Here is a 23,318-nt window from a genome sequence, read left to right as displayed (position 1 = left end):
GTATTCCTATCACACCCAGTGTTCCTGGGACAGACTCCAGATCCACCGAGACCATGACCAGGATGAAACATATACTGAAGGTGAATGAATGAATATCTACAGTTTACTAGAGTAAGAAAATTACTGATTACTTCAATTGAAGCAATCTAATGATTAAAAAAAACTGAGATATGTCTTACTGTATGATGATGTTTGCATTTTAGTTTGGGAAAATTGTCCATTAAAAAATTGCATTTCATTACAGAGAAGAGCAGGCTCATTACACTTTTATGAGAGTTTATAACATTATATTACACCAACCTTTAACAGATTAATAGTAGCCAAAACAGTTCTGCTCAACAATCTATATCTTTATTTATCTGCTGAAACAAATGTTCCCAATCATATGATCCTTATTATGTATGCTGTAACCTTCATATCCACACCATGCTCTAACACAGGGTTAAATTTAGAAGCAGGTCCTCTCTCTCACACAGGCCTCTATCACTTTTTTTTTTAAAGCAAAATACAAGAGCTCCAAATAAGGACAAGGGATTTGAGCTGCTGTGAATGATTCTGGTCCAACCCATTCCTCCATCTAAGTGGGCTGATATGGAGTCAGGGAGCTGGAAAAGGGAGGGGGCTTAACGCTGTGTCTGGTAAGGTTCAGGACGGCATGATAAGGCATTGTGGTCTGCTTCAGCCACGAGTCTGCATCTATCCTCCTCTCCCCTCTCTGTCTGTACCTGAGGATCTGCTTTAACTTTTTCATTTATTGCTGGGCTTAATTGAGGTCAGATTGTCATCATGGAGGCCATCAAGAAGAAGATGCAGATGCTGAAGTTGGACAAGGAGAATGCCATCGACAGGGCGGAGCAGGCCGAGACTGAACAGAAAGCTGCAGAGGAGAGGTGTAAGCAGGTACGGAGAGAGAGAAAGATGATGTTCTACTTGTGTAGGTGGGACATTTGGTGTTAGTAGTAGCATAATTCCTTGGTGGCACCTCTCGAAAAAGTTTTTTTGCTGCGTTACTGTAGCACTTTAATAGGAAGGACAAGAAGAATATTCACCATATTCGTCTAGGGTGATAAAACATAAACAAACTGGAGTGATGAATCTGGCAAGGATGCTCAGTAAGGAGTGAGAGTGACAGAGTGGATTGCTTGGTTATAACAGCACATACCAGAGATTTGACAATGATTACAATATATAATTTCTTAATGAACAACATATCATGCTTTTTAATCCATTTACAGTTACTTTTATAGTTGTGGAACATCTGTGAGACAAGTTTGTTGCTGTTCTTACTTATGTTATAGCAGCTATAAACAGTCATTCCTTCACCACACTCTCTTTTCTTTCTCTCTCTTGAAGACAAAAAACGCACAAAGTCCAGACTTCTTCCACAAATGTTAAATAAACATCTCCTTACAGTAAACGTTATCAGTTTATTGAGCATCTGCCACAAGTCCGTGTGAATAAGATGTTTCTATAGTTTATAGTTCATTAATATAAATATTTCATTTCAATTAGAGCCGTTTGAATTAGAACCACTATCAGAGCTGATATTATTCAACACCTTCTGACCAAATTCAGCAGTTCTCTGGTATAAAGAAGTCTAACTCCCACTAAATTTACTCATTTCTTTACAAATTGGTGGACATAAACCACTCACCATTCCAGACTACTGAGTACATTCCTGAGTGAGCTATTCCTTTGGCTGCCTGGAATCTTGGCAGGTATTTCTGTAGTGCCACAGGAACGCAAGTGAACTGATTAGACTCAGATTAGCGAAGAGTGTTTGTGAATACTGCATGCCAGCAGAGTTGTTAACCTAGACTAAAAATAAGTCACATTATCAGCTCACAGATGTGCTAGACCTGGTTTTGTTCTCCTGCTGACTAGCACGAGTGTTTTAGTGGAATGTTCTCAAATATATTGCTTACTTATATGCCATAACTTCCCTTTCAGTGTGTATTAAAAAAAGGTTTCATGGTTTTTTGGTTTACTAGACCATGAGTTGGCCCATGAGTCTACCAGGAGATAAGCAAAATTAACACCCCATTAACATCTTTTCACCCCTAATGATCTAAACAGAAACGTTTACAGCCAGAGAAAGAGTATGGAAAAAAATCCCAAACATGTATATGTGTGAACATCATGTCCATTTTGTAATCACTTACAGGGTTTGGAAAGTCAGGAAGAATCTGGAATCTGGAAAAAACACAATTTGTAAAATGTTACTATAATATATATATATATATATATATATATATATATATATATATATATATATATATATATATATATATTTAAATATATGAATATTCTTTGCAGTGGTTCTCAAAGCAGAGATAAGCGGTTTGGGATTTTGTTTAATTTTGCTAGTGTTTCTTACAGTTTTTTTTTAGTTCTTTGCTGGTTTTAATTGGACTTAATCCAAAAATTTTACCAATTAAAAATGTGTTCTGTCAGTGAAAAGTTCAAGTTTTAAAACCTATATAACACTAATAAATAGGCAGAATGTTTTCGTACTCATTTGAACAATGAGTCCAATATTTGAATAGTTGAATTTGTTCATAAAACATATCTGTACCAAGGTGATTCATTCAATTGATTTTACAGTTAAAGGCGTCAGTGACTGCTAAAAGTTTCAGGACCCAGGACCCAAGATTATCAATGTTTTCTTATTATTTTTTTTCCACTAATAAAGCTTCCCTAGTGCACAACACATGGTAAATATGAATATTTTTTTAGAATATAGTCAGTGATCTTTAGCAAGAAAATCTGTATAGTTTAAAAATCAATCAGAAAAAAAATTGCAAACAAAGATCAAGAAACTTGTAATTAACATAGAGCTGGATGATATATTGCAATATTATATCATGGATATTGAAGATATTTTCATGCCATTTTATGAATCGCAATATTTATTTTCATGAGGTTTTTCTTACAAGCACCAACCAAACATTAGAGCCATATTCTATAAAAGCCACAAGTTCAGAAATTGATTCTTAATTCAGGATTTACAAAAAATATTAACAATAATTATCCATACTAATGTGCTGTGTGTCTTCCAGTTGGACGATGAGCTGATGGGCCTGCAGAAGAAGCTGAAGCAGACTGAAGATGAACTGGACAAGTATTCTGAAGCCCTGAAAGACGCCCAGGACAAACTAGAACTTTCTGAGAAGAAAGCCGCTGATGTGAGTGGGATGCTTTGTTAGGCTGGAGGGGGAAAAATTTTAAATAACAAAACTTTGCCAGAAGTAAAATTAATCAATAATGGATATCAATAAATAGAAGCTGGAAACCATCAATTGGTGGCCATTCACTTTCAGTCACTATTAGCAGTATTAGCATTTGAACTCCCAGGAAACGTAAGCTTCACTGTTGCTGAATAAGGATATATATATATATATATATATATATATATATATATATATATATATATATATATATATATAAAACAGTATATAAAACATTTCATTTCAGGGACTTCTGTGATTTGAGGTGAGTCATATGACTGAAAACTCACGCTGTATTGCTCATCCATGATTTCACAGCTGGTAATGGATGTGTGTTAAAATCAAAACCGATTTCATGCTTAGTGAATGATTCAGTGACGGCTTCTGTACTACCAGCTGTGAGCCGGCTTTGATCAGATGCGTGCGATCATGAGAAGCAGTGAGTGTAATACATTAATGTCCTCAAATCACTATAGATGAGCTCAGAACATCATAAACCTGAGGACTCTAGTGATGGGAATTACGACTCTTTTCAGTGAGTTGTATAATTTGGATCAGCTCGCAAATAATAGTCAGCTCATCATTGGCTCCCGAAGCGACACATTGTTTTGTCAATATATTTGTGATATTTTGAACTATGATTCTTAAATTGTTCCTTGAAATCTTACTCTATATTCTAAATAGCAAAATAACACTTCTATTAAAAAAAATCTATTTAAAAAACCTTCAAATCAACAAAGCACTACACATAAACATCACACTAATGTACAAAACTTCAAGATAATGTGATTTAGGGCAACATGATGTCAAAGTGCCGGCAATAAGGAAATTATGCATGTGGTGCTTCTGATTTTTAGGGCTTGGTTGTGTTTTTTGGTAAACTTGGCCCAAATTAGGTACAAGACTGCGTTTCAGTCTGTGTACTGTGATCTGCAGTCTGGAAAGGAAAGAAACCAGCCCATGCCTTGCTTCTTAATACCATTTGTGTTTTTAATTTTGGTGGTGTTGTTGTTCTTGGTTTCACAAACGTAAAAGATATTCCACTTTATGCTATCTTTAACAGCAAATAAGACCTTGTTTTTATTTGTATCTAATTTTCCCTTGAAACAAAGAGAGGAACACAGTTATACCAGCTGGCCCTGATCATGAGTCTGACTGTTTACAGAAGCTCATAGTGTGCTCCTGCTAATCCTCACATGCAAGGCTGGATATATTAATGCAGATGTGAGCAGTAAGTCTTCTTTAATGAGTCTCACCATATGAATATGTGAAAAAATGAGGATTGCACTTCAGCGATTCAAAACATATGCAGACCAAGCAAGGACAGTTTGCAAAATCCAGTTTCATATATTTTACCTTGTTTGTATTCAGCGTCTATATTTGCGCTGTTTAGCTGAAGGTTGTAGCAGAAATGTTCAGTCAGTAATTGCTATAACTAAAGAGAGAAGCCTGGAATTTCTCTAAAGTGTCTTTCTCAAACCAATTCTGTGTTTTTGCAAGTACTTAAGCCACAAAGTCCTAGTGTATACCAGGTATATTATGACGCATGCATAGGATTATATTAGTAAACAGCACAATTAGGAAAATACCCTTGTGGTCTATAATTGCTATAGCTCTCCTTTGGTGCCTCAAACTGTGCTAGTTTTCTACTAATGTAAACTCACTGCAAGGAAGCTTAAAGAGTCGGAAAATGCTGCTGTTTCCAGTTCTTTATTTGGAACTTGGCCCTGGAAATCTGTTTCAGTCCACCACACCACATGTCATGAATTAGGCAAAACCATAAACTAATTATACATCTGAATTCCCAACTGAAAAGAAGAGGAAAGAGGAAAGAAATACCCCACAGCAAACAAAACCTTCTGACTTGGGGGGGTGAGCAGGGTTCTTTTTTTTTTTTTGCACGCCTGTTACTGATAAGCTTAAGGAGCAGTAGTGGGTGCGATAGAGGACGTGTAGTGCAGCAGCCCTGGAATTCTAAGAATCCAGCCAAAACAAACGAAAAAAGGCCACACTCGTGTATGTAATGAAATCAGTGCCCCCTGACTCAGGTTAAACCCAGAGGTGCAACTTCTCTGAGTTAACATCATAGTCTGCAACGTGATGAAAAATATATTAATTAAATAATATAGCCAAAGCTTGCACTGGATCTCATCTTCTCCTCACAATGTGGTTTGTTTCAGTGAGACATATAGTATCTCACAAAAGTGAGTACACCCCTCACATTTTTGTAAATATTTGATTATATCTTTTCATGTGACAACACTGAAGAAATTACACTTTGCCACAATGTAAAGTAGTGAGTGTACACTTGTTTAACAGTGTAAATTTTCTGTCCCCTAAAAAAAAATCAACACACAGCCATTAACGTCTAAACCACTGGCAACAAAAGTGAGTACACCGCTAAGTGAAAATGTCCAAATTGGGCCCAATTAGCCATTTTCCCTCCCCGGTGTCATGTGACTTGTTAGTGTTACAAGCTCTCAGGTGTGAATGGGAAGCAGGTGTGTTAAATATGGTGTCATTGCTCTCACACTACCTCATACTGGTCACAGGAAGTTCAACATGGCACCTCATGGCAAAGAACTCTCTGAGGATCTGAAAAAAAGAATTGTTGCTCTACATAAAGATGGCCTAGGCTATAAGAAGATTGCCAAGACCGTGAAACTGAACTGCAGCACGTTGGCCAAGACCATACAGCGGTTTAACAGGACAGGTTCCACTCAGAACAGGCATGGCCATGGTCGACCAAAGAAGTTGAGTGCACGTGCTCAGCATCATATACAGAGGTTGTCTTTGGGAAATAGACGTATGAGTGCTGCCAGCATTGCTGCAGAGGTTGAAGGGGTGGGGGCAGCCTGTCAGTGCTCAGACCATACGCCGCACACTGCATCAAATTGATCTGCATGGCTGTCGTCACAGAAGTAAGCCTCTTCAAAAGATGATGCACAAGAAAGCCTGCAAACAGTTTGCTGAAGACAAGCAGACTAAGGACATGGATTACTGGAACCATGTCCTGTGGTCTGATGAGACCAAGATAAACTTAATTGGTTCAGATGGTGTCAAGCGTGTGTGGCGGCAACCAGGTGAGGAGTACAAAGACAAGTGTGTCTTGCCTACAGTCAAGCATGGTGGTGGGATGTGGTGTCATGGTCTGGGGCTACATGAATGCTGCCAGCACTGGGGAGCTAGAGTTCATTGAGGGAACCATGAATGCCAACATGTACTGTGACATACTGAAGCAGAGCATGATCAGGATGAAGTATTCCAGCATGATAATGACCCCAAACACACCTCCAAGATGACCACTGCCTTGCTAAAGAAGCTGAGGGTGATGGTGATGGACTGGCCAAGCATGTCTCCAGACGTAAACCCTATTGAGCATCTGTGGAGCATGCTCAAACGGAAGGTGGAGGAGCACAAGGTTTCTAACATCCACCAGCTCCGTGATGTTGTCATGGAGGAGTGGAAGAGGACTCCAGTGGCAACCTGTGAAGCTCTGGTGAACTCCATGCCCAAGAGGGGTAAGGCAGTGCTGGAAAATAATGGTGGCCACACAAAATATTGACACTTTGGGCCCAATTTGGACATTTTCACTTAGGGGTGTACTCACTTTTGTTGCCAGTAGTTTAGATATAAATGGCTGTGTGTTGAGTTATTTTGAGGGGACAGCAAATTTACACTGTTATACAAGCTGTACACTCACTACATTACATTGTAGCAAAGTGTCATTTCTTCAGTGTTGTCACATGAAAAGATATAATCAAATATTTACAAAAATGTGAGGGGTGTACTCATTTTTGTGAGATACTGTACCTCATCAAATTAAGTTTTTAATTTTCTTAACATAACAGTACTGTCGAGTTCTTGATTCGAATTGGTCAGAATGTGAAAAATGCAACTCAGAGGTTTCACTTGTTCTAATACATCATTGCTTTTATCGTAATACTTTATTGGACCGGTACAGTGGTTGATCTAGATAAACAGATTTTTTAAAAATGTGTGTGATTGTTGATATGCCAAACATTTGTGGATGGAGTCGCCTGTGTCAGAGCTTTGTAACGGTCAGAGGTAAAGCTGTGTAATTTTAAGTTTTATTACATGGGAAAGTCTTCAGGACCGCTTGCATTTTTGCAGTTTTTTTATAACGTGACAAATGGATTTTTTGTTGTGTCATTAACTTCAAGAATAGTTAACTTCATGTCATTAACTTCAAAAAATAGGGAGGTGGGTGAGAGAATGACAATTTATAGCTGCTATAATGATAATTATAATATAATAATATAATAATAAGTGATAACAGGAACTAGCTTGTTTTGCAGATGTTCCACCTAATTAAATGTAACTATAAATGGATAAAAAGTAAATAGTGTCATTCTGTAATAACATAAAAATTGCAATAGTTGGCAAACTGATATGATATAGAGGAGTAAAACACTTTGGAACATGCTGTTATAGGAAAATAATCACTGTCACACCACACCATTCTTGATTATTTTTCTATATCATGTCCCAAACTTGTTTTTTTCCTTACCAAAGAAGAAGGGTGTAAGGATGAAGGACATAAAGTATTTTTTCTGGGCATGTTTTTTAAACACTCTCTGTTACTCTGATGGCAAACCTTTATTAGAATTTTTTGTTTGTGTGAGTTTACAATTAGTGCTGAGTGCTGAGGTAGAAAATAAAATATACTGCATTAACTGTATCATTATGAATCGGATGTCTTCATCGACCAGATTTCAATTTTTTAATCTGGCAAAGTTTGACTATTGTAACTGGGGTGACCTTTAATGGTATGTAGTTTTTATAGTTTTTATTTATGTATTTTTGACATAGAAAAGTGAATGAAGTGTGATTACATCATAATTATGGTCTAATTCTGTACTATAAATGTTTTGATTACACTAAATTCACTTGCAAAGTCAAAGATACATAATAAAGTTACAAAAGATGTACCTTAACCTTTTTGAGTGCATATAATAGCATGCTGTTTACATAACATCTTGAACAGTTCTGAAATTAGATCTTAATATGTATTATTTGTGAGCATGTAAATACACTCAGTGAGTGTTATACATCAGGAAGTCACCAAAGAGCACTGTTATGATGCTCAGCCATAAATTCCCTTCCTTGGTCCTATTATTTTACTTGAAAATTATAAATACTATCCTAAAAACAGTCAAATTTAACAAGTAGTGACAGCAGGTTCACTTATATGGCTGATAAATTAAATTAACAACCTGTCAGTAGTATTTAAATCGACAACCGGACTTCAGTTAGTAGCTGACTTGTTAGACCCGCCCATGTTTAAAATATTCACGAATGCCAGGTTTCTATTGGACATTCGCGGTGACGTTTTGCAGCAGGGTTTTCCTTTCCGGTCTTCTTTTATGGCTGGATTCCGTGCGTAGTCATCCGTTACATTCCTGAAAACCCAGTGAGACAGGAACGGAATTCTAACAGACTCTTACCTTTTTTTAAATATATATTTTTGTACTTTTTTATACTTCGAACGGAACTGGGAAGGACATAAGAAGAAGTCTCATTCCTGTCAACTTTTACACATTAGTTATCACTTGCACTCATATTCAAGTTCAGTTTAACGGACTTTTTAAGGATTGCAATTTTATAGACTGTGACTTATTTATTTTCTCAATTAGGTTCGTTTTATTCGTTTTTTAATTTTATTTTATCAAAACATAATTAAAAAATGGCAGGTGTAATGTCTTTGGACGCGGTAAAGAGAAAAATCCAGGCTCTTCACGCGCAGGCGGACGGCGCGGAGGAGCGCGCGCTGAGTTTACAGAGAGAACTCGAGCTGGAACGGCAGCAACGAGAAAACGTGAGCGATGGAAACGCCATCCACTTCCTGTCTTCTTTCCCTTCTCTGAGCTCCTTTAAACTCTGTTTTCCTCTTCTTTTCCAATATCAAGCCCAATGGTTCTAACGTTGTAAGTTCTACTAGGAAACCACCCTTTGAATCAAGAGAAACACTGTTAGGATTCCATAGCTTTGAAAGAAGTTCTAGTCTTTAACTTTAAAAAATATATATATATATTGATTAAAAAAAAAGTGTACTGTAGTACACAGTATGTCAAAATAGTACGCCAGAATATGGTTCCATGGTTACCATACGTGTAGTAGGATTTTAGTCCACTGTTTATTAGGCTAGTGTGCGGTTTGGGACGGAACCGTCCAGCCCACGTCTCGATGCCATTGCACAGTGTGCCAAAAACAAACCTTTCACTATGTGTAGACTCTGTGTGTATGTTTAAATCTGATATTTCATATAACTATGACTCAGGTTAGAGAAATGTAAAACTTCCCAGAGCTTTCTGAAGCTGTGTTTATGGGACGTAAGGGTGAATGAGTGGTGTGCATGTGTCGTTATTTCCTGTGAACTGTGCAGACAGGATGTCCACTATGACTTCTGTCCTACAGGATAGAGACGAAGAGCTGCTGACCTTCAATGACTGTATTAAATAATCCGAATTTGCTTTCTAGTTAGTGGCAGTTTTGGTCGTCTTTCAAAAATGTTCAGGAATTACATTCAAAATATTCAGAAATGTTAAGTTAAACTGGCTTCAGAACAAAGGGAAGACACCCTCCTCCACTTCCACATCTAGATACATTCCTTCATGATAGCACTGTGCACTGCTGACTTTCCAAAAGGCTGATGATTGGTTTAAATTCATCACAACATCCTGGTAAAGACAGTCATAACATCTATATTGTGACAAACCATTATTTCCAAGGCTCGGTAGTTCCTAGAGAACCATATGGAACACTATCGGACATGTAGTACACTACATTATGTAGTACCCTGTACAATGAACAACTTGCATATCAGTATTTACATTAATGTGTCATTTTCAATGGCGCCCAATACTGAGTTTGTATATATTTTTTTTTTTTAAACTTTGTTCATCAACATCTAGGCTTATTTTCAGTTTGGTTAACGGATACCCACAATGCCATTCAATTACCTCCTGATAGTGGTGTCAGTGAGAATTAACTCTCAGTTCCTCTCTACCTTAAAGGGAGCAATGCAGTGAGGCTTTAGTCCTTTAGTCTGTCCAGCTGCTCTGCTTACACTTTCGTACGAATACTGCTGTCAACGCTATAGCGCTAGTCATCTTGTAGATCGCTAACCACAGCAGCAGCTCTTATATCAATATAGGGTGTAGTATCCTGTATGACAGTGGTGGACCATTGGTTGAGGCATTGGCCTAATGATTGGAAGGTTATGAGTTTAAATCACAGCATCAGCAAGCTGCCACTGTTGGGTCCCTGAGCAAGGCCTTTAACCCCTCAACTACTCAGTTGTATCGTGTCTCAATTGCAAGGATGCAAGGTGCCAAATGGCTCCCTACTGGACATATAGTACACTACAGTAAGTGCATCAAATTTAGCGGACTTGTATGTGAAAAGTAAAAAGCTGAAAGTAGAAATGGACACACATTAGACATGCAGTACACTAATGTAGGAAGTAGAAAACTGAGTGCCAAGTGCCTCCCTATTGGGCATATAGTGCACATACAGGGATGAGGCAGCCATTTGGGATTCACCCTGTCTCTCATTACACTTCTATTGATGGTTGTTGGAAGCTGGAGATCACAGGCTATCACTATGCTATGAGATCTACTCATCATGGAGTGACTCTCTTTTTACAAGTTCCAATAAAAATAGTCCACTTGTGTGGAATTTTCTGATATTTGTAAGTTTGTAAGTTGTGACTCGACGCTTGCTAATGCTAAGTGTATTTATAGTGTGATTTTAGTTGTTCCAAGTCTTTTCTTAAAAATTTACAAACACTTCTGTGTTAATAATCTTGATATTTCTGATCGTCATTGTCATTCTGACTTTCCACTGTCCACATAAAAGACTTTTAGCTAGCTACATTGTTAGCCACTAGTCACTGGCTAGTCTATGCTCTGTGTCCATATTTCTCAGTTGCATAGCAAAAGTATTCTCAAAGGTTGAACTGTTACAATGTAAAAATAAAATTCACAAATTGAGCATTGAATTTGATTTCATATGAAAGTGTGGATGAGTTTTGAGTCCTTATATAGAAATGACAGAAGCTCAGAGTGGGTGTGCCTGTCAGAATAATGTTTTTGGCATTCATACAATTTGGCATTTACTGATTATGTTAGCAGGTTAACAAAATCAGTAAATACAAAAAGGCCAGAATTTATGTGTGAGGAAGTCATTTCCATAGATATTCACTATTAATTCTAGCCAGCTGGCTAACTTGAACTACCTTAGAAGCATTTCTGAGAGGATTTATCATATTCCTATTATTCATGTTCATAATCCTCGCTGACTGATATAGAAAACTTATTTCTGTTTATTAAAACTGCATCTACTCTGAAAGCTTAACCTCACTACCTTAAATCTGGAGGTAAGGTTTCAGGTTTACAGTATGATTAAGGGATCTTAGAGGTGAATATCACACCACTGAGATGCCTTTGTCCCATTCTGGACTGTGGTGTTCCCAGAGGAGCTGAATCAGGATGCCATTCCTGTTCCACATCTGCGCTTCCTGTGCACTAAGATCAACATGCAGATAGGCAGGAAGTAGGCCTGGACCTAAATGAAGGTCCATTACATGGATGGAGATGTGAGAAAGCTTGCTTTGTGAATATTGGCAGGTTATGCTCCTGAAAAATCCCAATTTAATTAGGTTACTGTTTTTTGGGCACAAAATACCAGAGTATGAATAATTGCTGACCTTCCAGTTTTTACATGCCCTTCACCAGAACAGCAGAGCTCATCCTGTGACCTGTGAGGTATGGCTAATCATACATAAGTTTGAGTGAGCATGTACACCACCAGGGCTGTTGTTTGTAGCTACAGTAGCCACAGTCTCTCTGTGTATATATATATATATATATATGTGTGTGTGTGTGTGTGTGTGTGTGTGTGTGTGTGTGTGTATATATATATATATATATATATATATATATATATATATATGTATGTATGTATGTATGTATGTATGTATGTATATATACATTCTGTTTTATTGGCGTAGTAGTTGGGAGTCATGGACAGAGGTGTGTCAGTCATGTGTGTTCGTTAAAACATTAGGCTCTGCCCATTTGAAAAGTTCTTAGATCAGTCTTAACAGCAAGTGGAGGTGGGCGATATCACAAGTCGATACGAAGTGGTTTTTTGTTCATATCACAATACTTTAAGGCATTTCTATGATACACAATATGTAGATTTGCTAAGAATCAAACGAAGAAAGCAATGGGCACATGTTGCCTCCAGTTTACCATTGTGCAGAGTGCATGTCTAAATCATACAATCATACATGTGTCACCTTAAATCTTCTCAAGGTGTTCTTGGACTTGCTGAAGTAGTTTTTGACACACTGTTGTCTATAAACATGAACAAAAGGAGGTCGCAGAGCTAAAAACAGTCATAGCTCCAATCACTTTCTTCCTTAGCACATAGTTTGGTGTCACTTTGCACCAGCATCAGAATCGGATAGTAGGCGTGGCCTAAAGTTTAAAGGCTGAGACCAAATAGGTCTTGGGTGATCAATTAAATCGGGAGTGAAGGGAAGCCATGTAGACCATGTTTAGTAGTTTTTTAATGAGTTAAAACATGTTAATAAAGTTTTTACTGTACTGAAATATAGTGAAATTGTGAGACTATCAGTTTAGCTTTAAAGAGTATAGACTGTGGTCTTAAAATGTTGTTGGAGTTGGAAATTGCTCCAAAAACCAATATTTTAGGATTAATATCACATATTCAAAAAACTTGCAGGAACAGTCGATGCTATGTGTGAACGTGACAGGACTGCACTAATAACATAAGTTCACCTTGAGGCAGGCTTTGATATTTAAATGTCTGCTTGTCAAGCTAAGCTAATGTCAGTAAGAAATAAAACACTTTTGGCCGTGCTGTTATAGGAAAAGAATTAACAACGTACAGTGTAATACAGTGTGAGTTCTTATTATCATCACAAAGTTCATTGTTTTCAATATAACAGCATATATATATATCAAAGTGTTATATTCTTTTTACACCACAGCAATTTGCCAATGGTTACAATTTTGATGAATTAAAGAATGACACGTAGTATTTTTATCTTTATAGGTACCTTTAATGTTGTGGAATGTCTGTGAAATGCATTAAGCACATAAATATAAACCTATTATTTGCTGACGGCAATACTGCCAGAGCTTCTGTGGTATAAATGGGAGTATATTATAATAATGATATAACTGAAGAGTTCAGCGAGTCCATCTGACCCTGTCACTGTGGGTATGTGGTAAAAAAAAGCTGCAAGAAAGCTACTTTTTAAGAGAATAACTTGCAGCTCTGCTGTGCACCACAACCCGATCACTATTCCCCAGTCTCGTCTCTTTTGCTCACATTGTGTTGGACACACATGGCTCCATTTAACAGTTTCCCCCCCCCCAACTGATTCCTCTCATGTCTTCCTGGCCCTCCACTGCGGTCATTCACCAATGCATGTGTGTTTTACCATATAAGGCATGCATTCCCAGGCATGTGGGGAATGCAGTGACTAAGGAAAGGAGTGTTCTGGAGGGAGGGACGTGGATGTGGAGGGTAGAGGATGTAGAGTGCGTCTATTTCCTGTGAGCGTTTTTGTCTCCTCCTCTCTTTGTCACTAGTTTCCTCATCCTCCCTCATTCTGAATGCTTCGTTACACATTTGAAAGCTTTTCCAGCCTTTCACTGAGAATCAGCCATAATTATTCGTTATATTATTATTATTATTATTATTATAGATAAAACGTAAAACTAACACGAGAAGTCACAAATGGAAAAATCCATTTTACACAAAACCGTGGCAGTCTATAGAGCAACAAGGAGAATACATTTGAATATATAATAATGCTACCTGTATCATATAATAATGAACATAAAATGATGCTACCTCTCTGACATAAGTCAAAATGAGATTAAAGGTGAGATTAAAGATTTTTAAATCAGGATACTTTCTGTAAAGTGACAATTTGGCAGCTTCAGTAAAATATCTGCTCAGAGGAGAGATCCATGTCTCTGTGATGCCCCTGGAAGTAAACAGATTTGTAATTATTTTAAAAATACAAATAATACACGCAACATCACAAAAACATATATTGCGACATTATTTATTGCAGTATTGATACTATATGTGCTCATCATCATTTACGTTATTGTTATTTACTAACAGATCATTCACCTGCACGGCGGAAAAGCTACGTAATCTAAGCCTAATAATCAACAGATTTTTAAAAAGTGTTGTAATTTAACAGAAAGCATGTACTCCTTGATATATTTTGGGTTTTTTTTGTGAATCGATGTGTATTTATCAATGTAACATTTATGAAAGGAGTCTTCAGTATCAGCACTTTGTAATAGTCGAAAAAAAAATTTTGTGGAAGCTGAAAGATCTTGATTTCAGGGCCTGTCCTGGAGTTTTGTGTCTTGGTCAGAAGAGTGTTCAGCATACCAGTTTTTCTCCCAAAGCTGAACTAACTCTCCTATGGAGGGATTAAATAAACACCAAAAAAACAAGTCTTCTCCAGTTTTTCCATGTTCTCTCAGATGTTCTTTCATACTTTTTCAACGGCTGGTAATTATTTGGCTGTCAGATTGTCATACCTTTCTAACAGTGCAGCAGTGTGCATGCACAATTCAACCGTGCTAATATTGTGTGTAATTATATGCTAATGATCAGTGTAGAAAGTGTCTGATTGTTTGTGTTGGCTTGGTTCTGCCTGCAGACAGAAAATTGTCACAGAGACTCTGTTGTGTCCTTTTTGCTAGGAGAAGTTATGTTTGACAGGCTCGCTGAGGCTTGTGCTGGTTGAGAGAGTAAATATTTCTTTTGTTTGCTCTTTCCTATACATAAGAATAGAGACAGAGAGCCTTGTTTTTCTTTTGTTTATTGATGATACTATGAGATATGAAGGAGGAGGATTTGAAGGGCAATGCTTTACAGTGCATTCACACAGGCAAGAACCATATCATTCACACTTTGGCTCTTGTGGGTGTGACCTGTTTAGCTTTTTTCAGTTCTGATACAGGTTAATGTATATATAAATTATATATAATATGTTGTTTATAAAGACTGTATGTGTTCATTGTTCCATACCAAACACTGTTGAATTGGAAGTAAATTAAGGTAGGAACTGAAGGTAATAGAGAATTGAAGAAACATCGGACAGCCCATACAAAAACTCAGTTTAAGAGGGAATGCCATCAAGTAGTTTCAAAACTGTTAATATGTGATTTTACTTAAGATGCTTATTAACAATAACTCTTAAAGTAGCAACACATGCACTACAAGATCTGGTGACCATAAAAAGAATGTAACATACAGTAAGAGTCAGGATATAAGTTCATAAACTCGTTTGTGCTTTACTGTTGATCCATAATCAGCATCTTAAAGAGGCAAATGTCAAAACCAGGACTTGGAAAATGAGTCTAGGACCCAATACTAAAAAGTATGACAGGACTTTGTGACACAACAAGAAACACCAGGGAATACATATACAAACTAATCAGGGAATAGCACAGAATAGGTGCACACCTTGGGGGAACAAACCAATGACAGGAGTGGAGACAGGGCTACAACAGCAGCAAAAACATAAGCACATGGAGCTTGTCGCAGTGGGAACCATGAAGTGAAGGGGGAGTTAGTACAAAATGATGCATTTTATATACAGGTCATAGAGTTTATGATGTTAATAATTAATACAGTTACTTGGGTTATATAAATAAGGTAGCTAGCTAACTGACTGCTTTGTGTGTTTTTTGGTTATTTTTGTCACCAGCCAGAATATCCCCAGATAAATGTAAAAATATCTGGGTAAACCTTTGCTAGCTACAAATAAGTTAAACTAAAAATTAGCATTTAAATGCATGTATCACTCAAACCTCCTTTGTTTGAACCCCCATCCCACCAGTTTTACAGTTAAACCCCTGGTCATGAACTCAATGAATGTTCAAAACTCAACTCAACTGAACTTGTTGCTTGCTAGTGTACTTAGAGAAGATTTTAGCCAAGATCCGCTGAAAAAATCATTAAATTCTGTTGATCCCATTTCAGCAGATTCATATCAGTCAGTTAATGTAGGGTAAAACGTTGTTCTCTTAGGATGACACATTATTGTCTCTTCACAAGCCCTGACGTCTGATGCTGTGTTTTCAGGCTGAAGCTGATGTGGCAGCTCTGAACCGCAGGATCCAGCTGGTGGAGGAGGAGCTGGACCGGGCACAGGAGAGGCTGGGCACGGCGCTGCAGAAACTGGAGGAGGCTGAGAAAGCTGCAGATGAGAGCGAGAGGTGAGGAGATAGAGGGGTGCCCCAAGGCATGATGGACCGCTTGCTTTCCTACTGTTCAGTGGCACAAGGATGAATTACAGCTGTTGTTGTTGACTGGATATTGTATTGCATTTTATAATATTGCTGACAGGAACAAAATAGGCTGGTGGCTTCTTTCATAGAAGTTCTGCCATATTAAATATTAATACATTTATGGTTCTTTGGATACTTAACAGTTCTAGTTTTGTCACTGGGTTCCATTTTTAAAATGGAAAACTCTGTATTGTAGCATTCTACATAAAAATGATTTCCCCATACACTCCAGTTTTTTTAATCGATATCACTGAAAAACTATTTTGGGTCCAGTTTAGCGCAGTGACATATGGGAAGGTTTGATATCTTGAAATAACTGGGTTTTATAACCTTACATTACTGAAGGTTGGAAGTCAGTGGCTCTTTGGAAGATACTGAAAGTCATTAGGTATACATGTTGAAGTCTTTGACATCATCTTCATTGGTTTTCTGTGTCCACCAGAGGCATGAAGGTGATTGAGAACCGTGCAATGAAGGACGAGGAGAAGATGGAGATACAGGAGATGCAGCTAAAGGAAGCCAAGCATATTGCTGAGGAGGCTGACCGAAAATATGAGGAAGTGAGTGAAGAGCATTATTTACATTTGATCATGTAGATGATAATAACCTGCATTCCACAGTGGAATTTCACCATCACAAGCAAAACCATGGTGATGAACTATATAGCTATGACACTGAGCTTTATATCTTTGAAGAAATAATGATGCCTACACATTTTCCCCTACTTGTTAGCTGGCTCTATGTTGTAACACTTGTGTGATATTAAATTTTCATCACCTGATTGGGGAATGTTCTCAGGTAATAGGAACATAATTGAGGAATCGGAAGGCATGCTTGTGGAGAACTTTAACGAGTCTTTATTTACCTTTTTATTTTTTTGAGCGCAATTTTCACGTGTACTGTACACTGTTCCTAGTGTACGCGTAAAAAGTGAAATATACTTTGGGCTTAATCCTGTCTGCTCTAGGGGTGCTGTGTCATGGCTGACCCTGTGCTCTGAACCCAGCTTCCTAAGAAGAAACTTCCTAAGAAAAGAGTCTTGTAATCACAATAATGTACATATGTGACAAATAAAGGCTTTCTTCTTATAGAAGTCAAGCTAACTAAGTAAGGTTCGCTAGTGTGTTAGATACTTCTCCTGTCTGCTTGCATTAAATACATTTAATCCTGGAATGACTTTTGGCAATCTACTAACATAAATGTTAGCTTTAAAACTTGAATTAAAACATAGCTGAACTGTTTAAATAATGTTAGCACTTATAGCGAAGAGGAAGCTGATTAAAATAGCTAAACAATTAAGTAACGCGATTTAATCATGGGAACAACCTCTGACAATATACAAACACAAATATAACTAGTGTCTCAGATTAGATGGCACCAAGCTAACTAAAATGAGTACAGTAGATAACTAAGTAAGGTAGCTAGCAAGTGAGATGCTCTGCCTATTATGTTACATTACGTTATCCAGCTGCATTAAACACCTGGCAATCTACAGACAGAAATAAAGCTATCTTACAGTGCTAGATTCTCAGCTCAGTTATTTGCTAATGCAAATAATTAAGTAATCTCGAGCTAGCTAGGTAGATATTCTGTGCTGCGTTACATTAGCTAACGGCATTTAAAACCAAAGAATGATTTCTGGACTGTTTCTGTAATAGGTGGCCCGTAAACTTGTGATACTTGAAGGTGAGCTGGAACGAGCTGAAGAGAGAGCTGAGATGTCTGAATGGTAAGTGCTCAAGTGTCTTCCCTCAGTCTGTATCAGAATATGTTTTCATTTTATTGTTGGCTGATATGCTGTGGTTTGCGTTTTGGTTTCTTACAGCAAAGTCATCGATCTAGAGGAGGAGCTAAAGAATGTAACCAACAACCTCAAGTCCCTAGAAGCTCAGGCAGAGAAAGTAAGATAAGACCCTGTTAGTGTTTAAACTGAGGATGAGCCATCTTTCTTTTCAAAATAATGCAAATGTAAATGTATTTGCAACAGGATTATTACAACCATTTTGTTAAATAAAACAATATAACTACAATTTAAGAATAAAAAGAAATAAATAAGAAAAAATTACGTCTTTGACATTAACTTAAAAAAAGAGCAAGGATTCATTTTCCATTTACAATAGACAATAAATCTACAACTATTCTTGACAACTTGTATTTTTGGCTATCAAATTATGGCATTTTATTCAGAAAAAGCGCTGGTGATGTTGTTAATAATTAATACATTCCTGCATCACCATCTTCTCTGTTTCAGTACTCAGAAAAAGAAGACAAGTACGAGGAGGAGATTAAGGTTCTCAGTGACAAGCTGAAGGAGGTACAGTGCTGGTGTATTGTGAATGATACATGGGGACTGATGATGGTGTGTGTAAGTGTTTCAGTTGATCATCTGTCTGTGTCCTGTTGTGTTTGATCAGGCCGAGACCCGAGCAGAGTTTGCAGAGAGAACAGTGGCTAAACTGGAAAAATCCATTGATGACCTGGAAGGTACGAACATTTTCATTTCATAGGCTGCAGTATCAATAATATACTCTGTATGCTGCAGTGTGATGTCTTTTCCTAAATTACCTTTTAATCTTTAGAGTATGTATATGTGATTTACATATGACATTCTCATAACTTTTCTGTAACACTAAGTAAAACTCTATAACAGTGGCAGATATAATAATATTATTATTATTATTATTATTATTATAAATAAGATTTAAAAAATCTTCCAGTTTTAACCGTGTCCCAAACCACATACTACCGTACTGAGTAATATATCAATACACCATTGGTTTCTATAATATTTAAGTATCCATTTTAGTGCAATTGAAATCCATTGGAGCATGTTGAAGAAGATCATACCATTACGTCCACCTGCAATTCGAATGAAACCTAAATAGAATTTCAGAGAATAAAACTTACGTTTTCATATTTTAAATGCTGGGTGGTCTAACTTAAGAACAGAGGTTGAACGGAGTGGATCCATCAATGTTGCTGAATCATAAATGACCAGTAGATGGCCGAGTAACGTGTATTAGACCTCCACACACAGCAGTGACGCCACAAGTAGCTTGCAATAAAATTTTTCATCATGTAGCTTTAATGAAATTAAAGGAAAATTATTGTTACAGGCTTTCAACAGCCACACGCTCTCAGTAAAAAGGTTCTAATCTGTACCTTCCCAGTTGCTGGTGTTGTACGCTTAAGAGTAAATTTTTTTGTACTCTTTACCTGGTACCAAAAAGCTAATTAATGCTACAACAGGGATCCTTAAGGTCCAATTATGTGCCATTAATAATTTTAGATGTACTCTATATTCACATCTTCTGGAGAATTTACAAAATATCAAAATAAAGTTTTGTACAAAATAGGGTACAGAATATATACCCTTGAATGTATCATCCCACCAACAAGGAAGAGTGCAGTTTAGTAGCTTTTTAAAAAAAATCGTACAGAAAAGATTTTTATTTTATTTTATCCGAAAGTGTATCAGCTTTGGCTGTAACTGAGCCTTGAATAGTTAAAGGTGCCTTGACATGCACGTTTCTCTTTTCCTATTCAGAATTATTTGTTCAGATATCCAGCATGGGTACGGTTTCATAGTCCAGGAACAGGCCGGTCTACACCAGTCATAAAGCATTTCAATACAGCATAGCAGCATTTTGTTTTAATCTGGTCTGGGAGTTTCGTATTTCCGCACATTGGAGCGTTTCTCCTGAAGGCTATTTATTCTGCTGAATTTATGGAATCAGCTGAGACAGTCCGAGCGTTGCTATAATCCTGAGAGGAATAAAGAATGTCTGCTGTCAGGAGAAACACCGCTTCCTGTGAGAGCCTTGAGTTTTGTCGACTGCACAGACGTGTATGTGCAGAAGAAATATGAGAGCATATTTGCTAGATGGAAACTTTACCCGCAGGTCATTGCTCACATTCGTGGGATTTGCACAAGTTCTTAAAGAGGATAGCAGCAGCTTGATTTTCATGTTCTTTCTGTGCCTTTGGATTTTTACACACATATTCTGCTTCATCTGCTAAATCCATTTTCTCTCTCTCCTTCTCTCTCTGTTTGCAATATCCTGTGCTTGCTTTTTTTCCTGCTGATCTCCAGACGAGTTATATGCACAGAAGCTGAAATACAAGGCCATCTCGGAGGAGCTGGACCATGCCCTCAATGATATGACCTCCCTGTAGATGCTGCTTTCTCGTCTCTCTCTGTCTCTCTCTCTCTCTCTCTGTCTGTCTCTCTCTCTCTCTCTGGCTGGCTGAAATATCTTAACTGATGTCTGCTGTACTACTGTTATACCATGCAAAGGAAAATAAAAGCTCTCTTTTCCTATTTCCCAACATGCTTTCATTCATGCTCTCATTCATTCTTGTTTTTGCAGAAACATCAGGGCACATGACTATACACATACTCTCTCTCTCTTTCTCTCTCTCTCACACATACACAGTACAAATGATTACACATTAGTTACATATTTATAGCTATTATAGTATTACAATATGTTTGATTAGGTGTTATTATTTGTTTAAAAGTCAACAGTTTTGTTTTGAAAGTCAACAGGTGAGGTCAAGTTTATCTCGAGTTCGCACCCTCTGTGTGTCTTCACTCTCACTCATAAATGTGTTTTCATTGTTTCTTCTGCATGTGTTGAAACTACAGCCATGTGCATGTTGGTTTACTGCAGTTGGACCCACACTCGTCACTTAATGCATGCAAATGAATTTTACAGCTGCAGAATCATGTTGAATCAGAAAATGGCTAACAGTCACAGAGAAAAGGCAAACCATGTCAGTTTTTTTTTTCTCAAGTGCAGTACACGTTGAACAAAACAATTCCAAGAGCTCATTCTACTTTTTATCTTATCTTTTTGTAGAAAAATTAGCAAATGCCAAAGAAGAAAACCTTGGAATGCATCAAGTTCTGGATCAGACATTGCAAGAGTTGAACAGCATATGAAAAGTAGGAAAAAGGAGTTTCATCTTGTGACATTCCACAAACAGATTCATTCCTCATGTCTGTCTATACAAATCTCACAGAGGATTAATTTAATTTGTTTGTTTTTTACTCTTAGAGAATATCCCAAATCTTAGCTTAATAGTGATGGTAAAAGTGAAATGCACATTTGTTTACATTGTATTTGACACACTTGTGCAGACATTTGAAAATATCCCGAGTGTAAACGTGAAAATTCCCCAGAAACATTATAGATTGAGTTTGCCATCTAGTGGTCACTCGAATTTTTATAAACATGTTATTTGAATAATTTTGTTTTGCTATTACTATTAAAAAATTGTTTTTTTAATTTCCATTTGTGCCCTGAGTTGATGACAGTCCATTAAAATGGATGCTAGATGGATCAAAAACATTATAATATGCCTTTTTGTATACATTTAATTATTATTTTTTGTCAATAAGCTCAGAAAACACAAGATAACTTTAAATCAAATTGCTGGATGGATGTGTTGATACGTGTGTTGTAGTTCAGTGCTGAGCTGAAGACATTCCACTCTTCATGCGGACCAAAATCACATTTCATTTATTTTCCTTTTTATCTGATTCACTTTCTGTGTTTCTTGAAACATTTTTCCACTTTGCATGTAATAAATTTGTATGAAAATGTTAAGGCCTCATTTGTTTCTGTTTGTTGGAAATGAAACCATGGATTATATACAGAGTTGCAACTTTATACACACTTTCCTTAGTGATTAGCTTATTTTTGTGCTTCTGAATGTAAAATGAAGTGTGATTTTTTTATTTATTATTTATTATTTTTCAGAATGAAATATATAAAAAGTAAGAAACAAAAAACAAGTACACCTTTTTTCTGTAAGCACTGTGTACATTTGTCATTTTATCAGACACATTACTGTACACAGAAATATTTGGATCAATAATCAACTTTTGGGTGGTAAAAGTAACTTCGATTCATTTCAGTCCACATCACACCATCCCATCATGTATTATTTTCCTATAACATGTCCCAAAGTGTTTTATTTCTTTTATACCACAGCAATTTACCAGTGATTGCACTTATCGATTTATTAAAGAACAACATGTCATACGTTTATTATACTTTTATCTGTTATAATATATTTAATGTCAAACATCCATGAAACAATTTCCTGTTCTTACTTATGTTATAGCAGCTATAAACACTCACTGGTCTCTCTTTTTTCTCTCTCTTGAAGTTAAAAAGACAAAAAAAAAAAAAACAGCTTGAAACCACAAAGCTCCTCTGTCCTGAAGATAATGGAAACCTTAAATTCACAGCTTAAACTCTGAGTGCTGACAATTAAGTTTCTATCCATAAAAGTTAAATAAACATCTCTGCTTTTTTTCTGTTAAATAACAGCCCATTTAAAAATTTTGTTTATTATAATACGCAGTGGAGTATTTAGTGATTTGGGGCCTAAAACATCAACTATGCACCCTTTCACTTTTGTAAACCTTATTTTGCTGTCTCTCTCTCTCGCTCAATGCACTCAACCTTTTTTTCTAGGGGGCTCGCATTCATGCAGATGTAATAATAACGTTAAAACACAAGGGAGCCAGAACAGCATCCATGCACTTTGTGAAGTGTGAGAGGATAAAGCTAGACCGAAGGGAAGAACCTGATATTGGTACGTGTTGCCTCCAAACGTGAACCTCAGGAATTTCCTGTGAGGGGGCAATATTTCTATGTCGAAATATGCATCTTTTATATCTATTGTCACAAACCAG

The 23,318-nt window shown here is 36.9% G+C and overlaps 1 protein-coding gene across 4 annotated transcripts; it reads left to right on the top strand.

The window, feature by feature from the left end:
• The first annotated feature begins 631 nt into the window (after positions 1-631).
• On the top strand, positions 632-22,216 carry tpm4a (tropomyosin 4a). Of its 4 annotated transcripts, none has more exons than XM_053635599.1 (9): positions 632-900; positions 3,060-3,185; positions 16,404-16,537; positions 17,052-17,169; positions 18,268-18,338; positions 18,435-18,510; positions 18,861-18,923; positions 19,024-19,093; positions 20,703-20,938. In XM_053635599.1, exons 1-9 carry the CDS (start codon positions 787-789, stop codon positions 20,783-20,785), a joined length of 855 nt encoding a protein of 284 aa, XP_053491574.1. In that variant the 5' UTR covers positions 632-786; the 3' UTR covers positions 20,786-20,938. The 4 variants fall into 4 exon arrangements, with proteins under 4 accessions (XP_053491574.1, XP_053491572.1, XP_053491576.1 ...); XM_053635597.1 differs by lacking the exon at positions 20,703-20,938 and adding an exon at positions 21,472-22,216 and having other exon boundaries at positions 635-900; XM_053635601.1 differs by lacking the exons at positions 632-900; positions 3,060-3,185 and adding an exon at positions 8,476-9,066.
• Positions 22,217-23,318: the final 1,102 nt, after the last annotated feature.

The sequence above is a fragment of the Ictalurus furcatus genome, chromosome 10 (genome assembly GCF_023375685.1).
Source record: "Ictalurus furcatus strain D&B chromosome 10, Billie_1.0, whole genome shotgun sequence".
NCBI lineage: Eukaryota > Metazoa > Chordata > Actinopteri > Siluriformes > Ictaluridae > Ictalurus > Ictalurus furcatus.
Note: the sequence above shows the minus strand (reverse complement) of the source record. Positions and strands in the feature narration are given on the sequence as shown.